The sequence below is a fragment of the Pimephales promelas genome, chromosome 3, assembly GCF_988280905.1.
Source record: "Pimephales promelas chromosome 3, fPimPro1.hap1.1, whole genome shotgun sequence".
NCBI classification, from domain to species: Eukaryota; Metazoa; Chordata; class Actinopteri; order Cypriniformes; family Leuciscidae; genus Pimephales; species Pimephales promelas.
Genome location: NC_142771.1, coordinates 13,009,027 through 13,022,887, shown reverse-complemented (window position 1 = coordinate 13,022,887; position 13,861 = coordinate 13,009,027). Strand labels below are relative to the sequence as shown.

Sequence of the window (13,861 nt, the reverse complement as noted above, 5' to 3'; positions counted from 1 at the left end):
CCCACCAATGTCTGGCTGAGCCAGACAAAATTACAAAAGAAATCCCACAAACAACACAATCAGTGGTGTGGCGTTAGCAAGATCGACTCGAGTTCGAATCCGCCTTTTCCAAACTCATTCTTCTCCCTTTTCCCATCGCATATCAGATCAGAGAGGCACGTATTTTAAATAAAATGAGGAAAATATTCAAAAAGTGGAAATAAAGCACCTAACGGGTATTTAATGTCCCAATAAAGCAGCATCCATTTATAATTTTAATACATACTATCATTTACACTCAATATGTTGCTATTATGGACTACATTATGTACTGAGCTTCATGACGCACTTTCGTTTTAAACTCATTTATTTCCGTTGTGAATATTTTCAGTGTGCTGTAATCACCTAGTTGACTAATTGAAGTATTTTTCAAAAATACAAACAAAATAAACATGTATGCACTATTTAACTAAAAGATAATAATAATGATTAAAAAATACTAACAAAATAAACATTTATGCACCATTTAAAACAAGTAAAAAAACACAAAATACCAAATACAAACTGAATAAATAGTTATGGACCAATACAATTAACTAAAAAATTGAGATTTATGCTCTATTGAACTAAAATGAAATAAAAAATAAACCGAATTTCAAACCCATAATACAAAATGAAATCAAATATTCATAACTTTAACAATTGGTGGCTGGCTCGTGGTCACCCAGGCTGTTTTTTGCAGAGCCAGTCCCTCGCATTTTCAAAAGCCCGGTAAATCAAGCACACTTGTTGGGATGAGGAGAGAGTTTGGAGAACTCAAACCTCAAGGCATTGCTGCACAATGTTTGTCACAAGCAATTGTACCTGTCCCGTCCGCCTTCAATTCAGCAGTCTCAGTCACCCGCTGAGAATGGATTGTGTTGGAAAAGGGAAGAAAATTCATTCTCTTCACCATCCACATGCTTCTGTTGCACTCCAACCTCACCTGTCACATCTCCTTTCCATTTGGAAACCAACTGGATCTGTTTATTCAATTGACCTTCCTTCCTTGAACGGTTTTGCGGAATTACTAACTCTAGATAGCACTAATAACTTAGTAGCTAGTCGGGAGTAGTTTCCTGTTTAGGAAGATGCCGTTTCAGTGGTTTTCTCAGCCCCGCGGGATTCATACAAAAATTGCAGAAAGTTTCTGGCATATTGCACATCTCAAGTTTGCAGGATTTGCTTATGTGTGTGCGTGGGGGTTATTCTAGAGTGATTACCAGGAAATGATGGAGAATTTCACGGTTCAGCAGGATGTGAGGTGAGGCAGTTATTAGAGATCCAGATTTTTCTCCAGTGAGCAGCAAATAAAAATGAGAAGACTTACGTGAAGACTCACTTTCTCACTGACTTGTACAGTCCTGTGGTTGTGATGCTGAGAACATGATGGTCTGCCCAGCATGTGGTGATGACGCTTGTTTTAAGGTCAATGAGAAGGCGGAGGAGGAATAGACACAATGAGTCAGTGGTTGAGGCAGCTGCAGAGTCAGTGAGCTTTACCCAGAGATCAACCACAGATTACACAGTTTCACACAATCTGTCAGTCGAACAAAGTCACTATAGAGTGCTGCAATCAAAGGAGAACGAGAAATGAGTCTGGTGTTCACTAATTCCTGTATCTGAAACTGAAGAATGGTGTCTCGCTTCCTTGCTGCCATGTCTGTCATTGACATAACACTAAAATGCATGACCCAGAAAACATACAGGTGCCTAAAGTGGCTCAAGAAGACCTGCATATGATTCAGTGTTTTTGCATGTTTATTTTAAGTGTAATGACAATCTGCCCCCTGTATCTTCAGTGCCCCCTATATCTATATCACACCCTGTATCTATAGCACCCCCTGTATCTATAGCACCCCCTGTATCTTCAGCGCCCCCTGTATTTATAGTATAGCGCCCCCTGTATCTTCAGCACCCCCTGTATCTACAGTATAGTGCCCCCTGTATCTATAGTGCCCCCTGTATCGCTAGCACCCCTGTAATTCTAGCGCGTATCTTCAGAGCCCCCTCTACTTTTAGGGTCCTCTGTATCTATAGCACCCACTGCATCTTCAGTTTCCCCTGTATCTTCAGCACCCCCTGTATCTCAAACGCCCCTTGTATCTCTAGCGCCCCTGTATCTTCAGTACCCCCTGTATATATAGCGCCTCATGTATCTCTAGCTCCCCCTGTATCTATAGTGCTCCCTCTATCTCTAGCGTTCCCTGTATCTATAGCTCCCCCTGTATTTCTAGCACCCCCTGTATCTTCAGCGCCCCCTCTATCTATAGTGCCTCGAGTATCTGTATCTCTAGCGCCCCCTGTATCTCTAGCACCCCTTTTATCTGTATCTCTAGCACCCCCTGTATCTATAGTGCCCCGTGTATCTTCAGCGCCCCCTGTATCTTCAGTGCCCCCTGTATCTACAGCGCACCCTGTATCTCTAGCGCCCCCTGTATCTCTAGCACCCCCTGTATCTGTATCTCTAGCACCCCCTGTATTTATAGTGCCCCGTGTATCTTCAGCGCCCCCTGTATCTATAGTGCCCCGTGTATCTGTATCTCTAGCGCCCCCTGTATCTATAGTGCCCCGTGTATCTGTATCTCTAGCGCCCCCTGTATTTATAGTGCCTCGTGTATCTTCAGCGCCCCCTGTATCTATAGTTCCCCGTGTATCTTCAGCGCCCCCTGTATCTCTAGCTCCCCCTGCATCTCTAGCACCCCCTCTATCTTCAGCGCCCTCTGTATCTCTAGCTCCCCCTGTATCTCTAGCACCCCTGTATCTTCAGCGCCCCCTTTATCTCTAGCGCCCCTGTATCTCTAGGGCCCCTGTATCTCTAGCGCCCCTGTATCTTCAGCTACCCCCTGTATCTTTAGCGCCCCCTGTATCTATAGTGCCCTGTGTATCTTCAGTGCCCCCTGTATCTCTAGCACCCCTTGTATCTGTATCTCTAGCACCCCCTGTATCTCTAGCGCCCCTTGTATCTGTATCTCTAGCACCCCCTGTATCTCTAGCGCCCCCTGTATCTCTAGCACCCCTGTATCTCTAGCACCCCCTGTATCTCTAGCGCCCCCTGTATCTCTAGCACCCCTGTATCTCTAGCGCCCCTGTATCTTCAGCTACCCCCTGTATCTTTAGCGCCCCCTGTATCTATAGTGCCCTGTGTATCTTCAGCGCCCCCTGTATCTCTAGCACCCCTTGTATCTGTATCTCTAGCTCCCCCTGTATCTCTAGCGCCCCCTGTATCTCTAGCACCCCTGTATCTCTAGCGCCCCTGTATCTTCAGCTACCCCCTGTATCTTTAGCGCCCCCTGTATCTATAGTGCCCTGTGTATCTTCAGCGCCCCCTGTATCTCTAGCACCCCTTGTATCTGTATCTCTAGCTCCCCCTGTATCTCTAGCGCCCCCTGTATCTATAGTGCCCCGTGTATCTTCAGCGCCCCCTGTATCTATAGCTCCCCCTGTATCTCTAGCGCTCCCTGTATCTCTAGCACCCCTTGTATCTGTATCTCTAGCACCCCCTGTATCTCTAGCGCCCACTGTATCTCTAGCACCCCTTGTATCTGTATCTCTAGCACCCCCTGTATCTGTATCTCTAGCACCCCCTGTATCTCTAGCACCCCCTGTATTTATAGTGCCCCCTGTATCTTCAGCGCCCCCTGTATCTCTAGCACCCCCTGTATTTATAGTGCCCCAGGTGTATTCAGCGCCCCCTGTATCTATAGTGCCCCGTGTATCTGTATCTCTAGCGCCCCCTGTATCTGTATCTCTAGCACCCCCTGTATTTATAGTGCCCCGTGTATCTTCAGCGCCCCCTGTATCTATAGTGCCCCGCGTATCTGTATCTCTAGCACCCCCTGTATCTGTATCTCTAGCACCCCCTGTATTTATAGTCCCCCGTGTATCTTCAGCGCCCCCTGTATCTATAGTGCCCCCTGTATCTGTATCTCTAGCGCCCCCTGTATCTATAGTGCCCCGTGTATCTTCAGCGCCCCCTGTATCTATAGTGCCCCGTGTATCTTCAGCACCCCCTGTATCTCTAGCTCCCCCTGTATCTCTAGCACCCCCTGTATCTTCAGCGCCCCCTTTATCTCTAGCGCCCCTGTATCTCTAGGGCCCCTATATTTCTTGCGCTCCCTGTATCTATAGCTCCCCCTGTATCTCTAGCGCCCCCTGTATCTATAGTGCCCCGTGTATCTTCAGCGCCCCCTGTATCTCTAGCGCCCCCTGTATCTCTAGCACCCCTTGTATCTGTATCTTTAGCACCCCCTGTATATTTAGCACCCCTTGTATCTATAGTGCCCCGTGTATCTTCAATATTCATCGCCCCCTGTATCTCTAGCACCCCCTGTATCTCTAGCACCCCCTGTATCTCTAGCACCCCCTGTATTTATAGTGCCCCGTGTATCTTCAGCGCCCCCTCTATCTATAGTGCCCCGTGTATCTGTATCTCTAGCGCCCCCTTTATCTCTAGCACCCCCTGCATCTGTATCTCTAGCGCCCCCTGTATTTATTGTGCCCCGTGTATCTCTAGCGCCCCCTGTATCTATAGTGCCCTGTGTATCTTCAGCGCCCCCTGTATCTCTAGCTCCCCCTGTATCTTCAGCGCCCCCTTTATCTCTAGCGCCCCTGTATCTCTAGGGCCCCTGTATTTCTAACGCTCCCTGTATCTATAGCTCCCCCTCTATCTTCAGAACCCCCTCTATTTTTAGGGCTGTCTGTATCTATAGCGCCCCCTGCATCTTCAGTGTCCCCTGTATCTCCAGCGCCTCCTGTATCTATAACTCCCCTGTATGTCTAGCGCCCCTGTATCTATACCTCCCCTTTATCTATAGCGCCCCCTGTATCCTCAGCACCCCTGTATCTTCTGGGGGCACTGAAGATACAGGGGGTGCTAAGGATCTATAGCCCCCTGAAAAAAAGCACACTTCTTTTTCTCAAGGGTATGTATAAAAAAGGGCTCAAATCTAGTCATATATTAATACTACAAATGTAAAAATATTGATTTTTTTTTTTACCTACTTTCAAATAAAAATTTGGATTGTCAAGTTATTTAATATTATTCTGAAAATTAAAATATGAAGGCGTCTTGGCAGACCACAGACAGGATGCCATAAAAATATTGGGCACACTTATCTGCTTCTATTATATGTGCAACATGTTGGATTATGAATAAGAATGTGCATCTATTATTGAGAGTTATCGTTAAAATGACACTTGTGATATATTTACTTACGTTTCCTATCAGTCAGAGGTGGTTATACCCTGTGGGCGGCATGGCGTCTTGGTGGTTTACTTCTTGACAGTTCGGCAGAACGCATCAAAATGCAGTTTTTCTATGCGTGGCAGACATGTTATGACACTGCTTGGAATATAGGCATTAAGTGGCTGAGTGGGTGGCATAAATGAGAATGGCTGTAGACTTGACTTCAGCTCTACAAATAGCTTAATCGCACCTTAATGTTCACATCAATGTAACAGAAGCTCACAGAGGTGTTTCGTTCACATGCAGCCTGATCTCGCATGGTTATTCCGGGACTTCTGGACCGCTGTTTGTTTTGTTAGACTTTTGCTGCGTTAATTGATTTTATTTTCCTCTCCGTGGGCATGTTTGGAAATAGCAACTGGCCGCTTTATCTCTTCCAGTTCTTCACAGTGTTATGAGTAGCTATATCAAGAGCCAGGTCATTCATAAACATAACCAGCATGCTGCTTTAATTATTGCTAATGGCAGTGAAGTGGCACTGTTGTTGCCGTCTTGCTGGGGTTCACAGAATGAGCACAGTCTCTCACTGCTATACTGCAAAAGCAGCAGCTTTGGAGAAAAAAGGAATCTAGAAACACAATTATGACAGTACTCTAGCCTGTTGTGTTGCGTCCCCTCTTTAGCCGAGGTCAGTGTGTGCTTTCTGAGGCTGCTGTAAATGAGGGAGTTAGTGAAAGAGGAGATGAAGTGGTCGAACAGAAAGGGCCTGCATGAAGAGGAACCCAGGTCTTTAATTCACCATTTGATCTTCATGAGTGAATGTGCATTTTCAAGTGTTGCCTTCAGTAGTCTAGCCTGACATGGAGAATAATTAAAAAAACAAGGTGTAATTAGTTATTTATTCATGAAGTTACAGTGACAGAAATAAAAAGATATTGTTTGAAATTTATATCAGACAAAGTACAATCCAGATTAAAGGGTTAGTTCACCCAAAAATGAAAATTCTGTCAGTATTTACTCACCCTCATGTTGTTCCAACCCCGTAAGACCTTCGTTCATCTTCGGAACACAAATTAAGATATTTAAGATATTAAGATCGCTCCTGCATACAGTCCATAGGCTTCTTGAGGGACTGGCTCTTGCTGTCCCCGAAAAGTCATTAAAGACATCGTTAAAATAGTCCAAGTGACTACAGGGGCTCAATCTGAAGTTTATCAAACGACGAGAACACTTTTGTGTGCAAAAAAACAACAAAAATAACGACTTTATTTCAACTATTCACTTCCTTCTTCTCCTTCTCTGTAAGTCAGTTAACGTAGTGTGATTGCGTAGAGCTACGTCACACGTAGGCTCACTATTGGCCGACGCTGGTCATGTGTGTGTGATGCGTGTGACGTACAATAACAGAAGCTTACGCTATTAAACTAGTAACCTGACTCGCGCAGAGGGAGAAATAAACGAATAGTTGAAATAAAGTTGTTATTTTTTTTGTTTTTTTGCGCACAAAAGTGTTCTCGTCATTTGATAAACTTTAGATTGAGCCCCTGTAGTCACTTGGACTATTTTAACGATGTCTTTAATGACTTTTCGGGGACAGCAAGAGCCAGTCCCTCAAGAAGCCTATGGACTGTATGCAGGAGCGATCTTAATATCTTAAATATCTTAATTTGTGTTCCGAAGATGAACGAAGGTCTTACGGGGTTGGAACAACATGAGGGTGAGTAAATACTGACAGAATTTTCATTTTTGGGTGAACTAACCCTTTAGTTGTAAGTTTGTAATTTGTTTGACCTGCTTTATATTGTTACGATGTCGGTGGCATATGTAAATGGACAGTGTTTTACTCTTTTTCATGTCACCTTGGACTAAGAAATTCACATTTATTTGTCAGCAAATGTCTGCCGGATGATGCAAAATCCAGCTCTGGGGATTTCATTAAAACTACAGTCGGACCGACAGAGGGTTATTAACAGAACAGTTGTTGTAAGAGTAGGTTTATCACTGAAAATATCTACTCTCTAAACAGCATATTGGTAAAAACAGAACAATATTGCAACAGCTTTCTTACCTGTACACAACGGTGTTTTGCTTCGGGAGGAACTAACAGAATGGGATTTTCTTTCAGTCCCCTTAATGTAGGTCACTTCCGTTGTCACGTCGAAATGCCGACATTAGGGGGTCATTCTTGGTATCCCCAAACACCTCTGACTAGGGTTGCCACCAGTCCCAAAAAATACGGAATGGTCCCATATTTAAAAGTAAAATAATGTGTCCCGTATCAAATCAATAATGGACGCGATTTGTCCTGTATTTTAAATAGACCGACAGTTGAATAAACAAATAAGGATTTTGCAGTGTGGATAATGCGAATAGTAATTATAATGAAATAAATATCCCAAAAAGGATTAGAGAAGTTAATTGGCGCGTGATTGCATGTTAGCATCTTTGTTTCTATAGCGACTGAGGAGTCTAGAGAACATGCACCGTAAACGGGATTAATGAATGTTTTTTTAAAAAAACATGTAGCGCTCATGTCTGCACTGTAAAAAAATAACCTTGATTTTCAGAGGTGGAAAGAGTACTGAAAATTTGTACTCAAGTACAAGTACAAGTAGTTGCTAAAATAATACTCGATTACAAGCAAAAGTACTGGTGTTAAAAATGTACTTAAGTAAAAGTACAAAGTACCCCTCTCAAAAACTACTCAAGTACTAATTACTAATTACTTTTAGCCTGTGATATTTATTTACTTTTATGGAAACCAAGTTATAAAAATGGTCTAATATGATTATTATTATTAATGAATTATAATGCAAAATAAATAAGCTTACAATGCTAAATCTTTATTACGGTATGTGCTTGTCACCTGAGTAACGCTGAAGCTCATGTTTCAAGTGATGTTTTTAGTCAAATTATCGTGAGGTCTACCCAACTTTAAAAACAAAAACAACTGAACGATCACATATCACTGCAGAAACAAAGTTTCTATAAAACGTCTCCTTTCCTTCCTCTGTATAAGAACAACTCCTCCATGTGGGGTCATGGGTACTCGTCATCTGGTATTTCTTCCGAATTTTCAATGAATTCAGTGTCTCTAATGTCCATGTCCATTAGGGCAAAGTTCTTTGATAACACTAAAATACAAACTGAAGGACGTGTGAGGACGAATATAGCTCTCCAGGAACCGGGCTTTTTTCCCGCTCCAAATACAAGGGTTTTTATTGGCCCGCCCACGATCAGTTATTTCCATTGGATACCCAAATGCTGGTCAAAGATTTGAATAATTGTTGAATTCAAATTGTACAAGTACTTTGTAATTAATGGGATTTTTAAAGTAGTGAAGTACATTACTTAACTTAATTTGTACTCAAGTACAAGGAAAATTACAGACTAAAAAATGTACTCATAAAAGTACAAGTACACGAAAAAACTACTTAATTACAGTAATCTGAGTAGTTGTAATTCGTTACTTCCACCTCTGTTGATTTTAATGGTAAAAGACTGTAAAAATGCTAAAGTGCAAAACTGTTAATTGGTAAACAGAAAGTTTCCGTACTATACACAGTAAATAACTGTGATATAATTTTACAGTAAAATACCGTTAAATGTATAGTTTTTGAACGTGAAAAAGAACAACTCATTGTATAATTTACAGTGAAAAACCGTAAATTGACATTTCCACAATTCCCTGTGACACTTCACATTTTATGTATTTTTGTTGAAATAACTATGGTTTTATTGGGTTTTTTTTTTAATCAGTAATGTACATTAGGGTTTTATGTTACATTTGATGTTGTGAAATTAATGTTTATTGCATTTTTTTTTTATTTCATGTGTGTTACCATGATGGTGCTTAATGTTTGTGTGAATGACATTGTGCAGCTTCTCTACATAAGTATTGCTTTATACAAGTGTTCACTTGTGATGAGCTGTGATTGCTCATGTAACTCATCACTGCTGTGATGATTGTTGGTTGTCAGTGTATTACAATTGTCTAAAACAGATATCAATTCATCAATAAGTTGGTAAATCCACATTTTATCAGAAAATAAAACACGGTTAATTACTGTAAATTTTAAGTTAAGTCTGTAAAACCATTAACGTTCCTACCGTATTTTTAACGGTAAAGTTCTGGCAACCACAGCTGCCGTTTTTTTACCGTCAAATTTACGGTTTATTTTTTACAGTGTGCCCTTTGAACGATGCTCTATGGATCTGAAAAAAGGTATCACCGCCTAAAATACCTGTATGTCCAGAGGTGTGGCTAAGTATCCCAATTTTACACTCAAGTTCCATTGGCCTTTTCTGAAGACGTCCGAGGTGTTTGAGGCTCCCAAGAGTGACCCCTAGTGTCAGCATTTCGACACACCACGTCTCTGTTTCAGGGACGTTTTTTGTTCCCTCTATTTGGTTTAAACTTAAGTTAACCTTTTAACAACTAAAATCAGAATCAGTTTTATTGTTGTCAGGGTTTTGTCACTTCTGTCTAGTCTATTTCTTGGTTTTGTGACAGAGCCCTGACACTCTTGTTTTGTCTTGTCTGTGTGCCTTCCTCGTTTCATGTGCAGGGCGTGGTGTTTGGATCCCAGCACTTCGGTCTAGTTTTTGTATTTCGTGTTTGTATTCTGTTATGAGTGAGCTTGCGGTTTCGAGTTCGCTCGAATCGAACGCTCGTCTGTCTGCGGGTGTTGTTGTGTTCTGTGTAGCACACGGTTTGTGTTTACATCGGCCACGTGCTTTCATGTCGTGTTTTGTCTTGTGCTGTGCTGTGTAGCATGGCTGTGTGCTTTCGTGTTGTCATGTTTTGTGTGAACACGTTGCTTATGAGTGTTCATGTTTCCTATTTGTGAGCACATGGCTTGTGATTTGTTTTACTGGCAATGTGTTTTTGTAATGTTTGGTGTGAAACATGTCTATTGTCTAATAGACTGTCTCTCCTGTCTATTGTCTAGCCCTGCCCTTCTTGTTACCTGATAATTTATTCGTTTTCCCCACCTGACATGTACTTTTCCCCAGCTGTATTTACACCGTTTTATCGTTGCTTTTGTTGCTAGGATTAGTAACTTGCCATTTTGTGAGTTCATTTTCTACTCAAAATGACATATTCAAACACCAAATCCATCAAATCAAATGTTACCATCATTTTGTATTGTCTACCAAGGTCGCTGCGTTCACTGGGTGTGTATCTTCCACAAAGCATGTATTTACTTAAAAGTTTCTAAGTAAAGTATATACATAAGAAGTGTGTTTTTTATTCCTGTTTATATTGTTCAATGTAGAAATGGGTATCAACAAAATAGATATTACTCAATCTTTTATTTACAAAGTTAAAATGACTTATTTTCTTTTCTAACTTTCACTTAACTTAGTTAAGTAAAGTTTACTTAATTCTATTTATGTGAAATTTATTTAAAAATATGCGTGTGAAATTTACTTTCAAAAATAGTGCAACTTGCCAAGGAAAAATTAAGTAAATTTTACTCTTTTTTTTCAGTGTACTCTCCTGATTCTCCTCATTTCATAATTGTACCTTCAATCTTTCTTCATGCCTTTGCCTACGCATTTCTCTGAATTGACTTGGGTTATTCAAACAATTGGAGCATTCTTCTATCCTTAGGCGAGTGGCGTGTTTGACTAGATGTCAGTAAAATCTAAGCTGTGTGCAGGTTTTTTTCTGGCAGCACACATTTCGCATTTTTTTTGCAACTCTAAACTCTAATTTGCAATTCCTCAAATCCACTCTAAGAGAAAACATAACATTGTACTAGAGCAAAATAATAAATTCCGACCTTACTCCGTTAACTCATTCACCCTAATAAATCCACCCAGTCGTATATTTTGGCTAATTTTATACCATTCACTATTTAATTAAATTCAATGGCTTGGACAGAAGATAAAATATAAGGGAAAAAAAGACACTCTCAAAACAAATTACATACAGGACTTCTTTTTACTGAATCCGAGGTACACCGGAGTCAATGTTTTCCTCAATGCTAATGCGATTGTATTGACTACTTTCCCTAATTAGCAAAATTAGTAAATGTGTTTTCACTCACCGCTACCAAGCCTCATGAAAATTGCACTCCATCCATGACACAGTCATTAATGCAGTGCCTGGTATTTTTCCTCCGGATGAACGCATTATTACTTTATGTACACTTAAGTTTTCAAAAACATCCTCTTTTGCCCCCAGTTGTTTCGAAGCTCTTTCTGTGTGTTTTTCTGGTACTTTTGCTGGCATTTAATGGCAGTGGAGGTCTTAACCTGATGTGTGCTCACTCATCTGTGTTGATGGTGTTTTAGAGGGCCGCTGTTTTGAGCATGGGAGTTAAAGGACTCAGGAGTCGCCTTATTTCACACTCTGCTAATGGCATCGAGAGGCGTTGACCCCTGTGAAATGTGTCTCGAAAATCAAATGCAGGGATCTGAGATGTGCAAATGGATTAGCAATACTAATCTGGAGGGATGATGGTTTCAATTAATGTTTCAGGCGGGATTGCCTTTCTGCATGCTATATTAGTAGGGTCGGATATTAGAACAGTTTGATTTGTCATGGAAATTTCCATAGGACACTTTAAATTGATCAAAAGTGACAGTGTTTCAAAAGTTTTCAGTTTCAAATAAATGCTGTTCTTTTGAACTTTCTATACGTCAAAGAATCGTGAAAAAATTGCATCACGTTTTTTTTTTTTTTTTAAAGTATCCGCATTTTGGGATATCCAATAAAAACACTGGATGGAAAAGCCGAGATGCGCATACATTCTAGAAATGCACATAAAAAATGTATTCGTTCAGTTGAGGTTGAGATTTTTTATCCGATAAGAAGAAACGAAAATAAACAACGATGGAAACGCAATTACCGAGTAAATCCTTTGACAACAAACAAACTCACATGACTTTACCTCAACAGTGGCTGTGATTGGATAATTGGACTAACCAGCAGACGAATTGCATCACATTATCTCAAATGTCGGTTTGATCAATCCGAAATGCCTATATTTAGTATTAATATCAGGACGTCTCAATTGATATACATGTTAATTTATTTTTAGTATGCTTAGTATGAAATAAATGTATTTGAAATAAATTTTGGTATAGTTTTTGTCACTAGGGGAGTAAAGGACTTATCAGCCTGCGCCATCTAGAGTTTCATGACTGAACTTTGTATTCTTTTCTCTGATAATCAATACAATGTCAGTTTAGGTTTGATTATGTTGAACATTCCTTCATAATGAAAATGCATTCATTAACACCATTTTAATAATTCATATTTCTCCTGTGTTCTTATTTTGCAGACCATGTGGTTTGTGAAGAAGAGTTTAAGTATGCCATGTTGGCCCTCAACTGTGTGTGTCCTGCCACCTCCACGCTGATCACCTTGTTAATTCACTCCTCAAGAGGACAGTGAGTATAAATCGTCCATCTTTTACTCACTCACTTCTGATAGCCAGGATTTTGACTACAGAATTAAATCTAATCAGATTGTAGATTATGAACTTAAAGGGAGAGTTCACATAAAAGGAAAATTCTGTCATCATTTACTCACCCTCAAGTTGTTCTAAACCGGTTTTAATTTCTTTCTTCTACTGAATACAAAAGAAGATATTTTGAAGAATGTTGGTAATTAAACAGTTCAAGACTTCCATAGTATTTTTTTTGCATACTATGGAAGTTAATGGGCCCATTTAAGGTGTCGATATCACTGGCGAAATCCAGTCATTTGAATAGGAATCTGTGCGATTGGAGTTTCACGTGAGGGTGAAAGATTACCCCACACAGATTTCGCTCATTTTCAAGTTGGTCATGAGAATTTGCTGCACTGAACAACAGAAATCTGCTTGGTTTTTTAAAGTGTCTTCTTTATACATTGCTATGATATTATAGACCATTAGGTAGTAGATGTCACACTTGCATCACTGCAGTAGTGGGGGGAAATGGTCAAAATCCATGGAATAATGCAACAAAAGTATTGTGCCTTTTGGAATATAAAAAAAAAAAATCATTTTTATAGAATACCGTCTATACCATCGTCGTCGAATACTTCCTTTTTAGTCCAAAAACAGCCCTTATTAAAACCATGCTCAGAGAACGACTCGTTTTGGAATGATCTATTTAAGACATCATGGATCTGTGAAAGACGGCCTTTACAAGATTAATGCCTACACTGCAAAAAAATATTTTCAAGATTTGTTATCACAACATATTTTCTTCAAATCAACTTTATAATAATTTATTTAGTTGAGATAACTTATTATTTTGAGTTTCTGATGGTTAAATAAATCTACTTCATTGTATTAACTCACTTTTTCCAGTTCAATCAACTTAAAAAAGTAAGTAACCTGGGTTGCCTTAAAATTTTAAGTTAAACCAACAATATTTTTTTTTACAGTGTAGTAATCACAACATTTTTTCTTTTGTCAAATCAACTTAAATAATTTATTTAGTTCAGATAACATATAATTTTGAGTTTCTGACGGTTAAATTAATCTCCTTCATTGTATTAACTCACTTTTTCCAGTTCAATGAACTTCAAATTTTAAGGCAACCAGGTTACTTACTTTTTTAAGTTAAACCATCAATATTTTTTACAGTGTACTTCTACATCATTAGCAGTAAAGCCCCGCCCAGTGTTTCGTAAATGACAAGTAGTATGTA

At 40.0% G+C, this 13,861-nt stretch overlaps 1 protein-coding gene across 3 annotated transcripts in view; it reads left to right on the top strand.

Moving 5' to 3' along the window:
- Positions 1-13,861, top strand: part of kcnt2b (potassium sodium-activated channel subfamily T member 2b) — a 96,163-nt gene that overhangs the window by 58,375 nt on the left and 23,927 nt on the right. For all 3 annotated transcript variants that reach the window (XM_039687681.2, XM_089128278.1, XM_039687682.2), the window contains exon 15: positions 12,502-12,610. In XM_039687681.2, the coding sequence (XP_039543615.2) occupies positions 12,502-12,610 (109 nt within the window). The remainder of the gene's footprint in view (positions 1-12,501; positions 12,611-13,861) is intronic.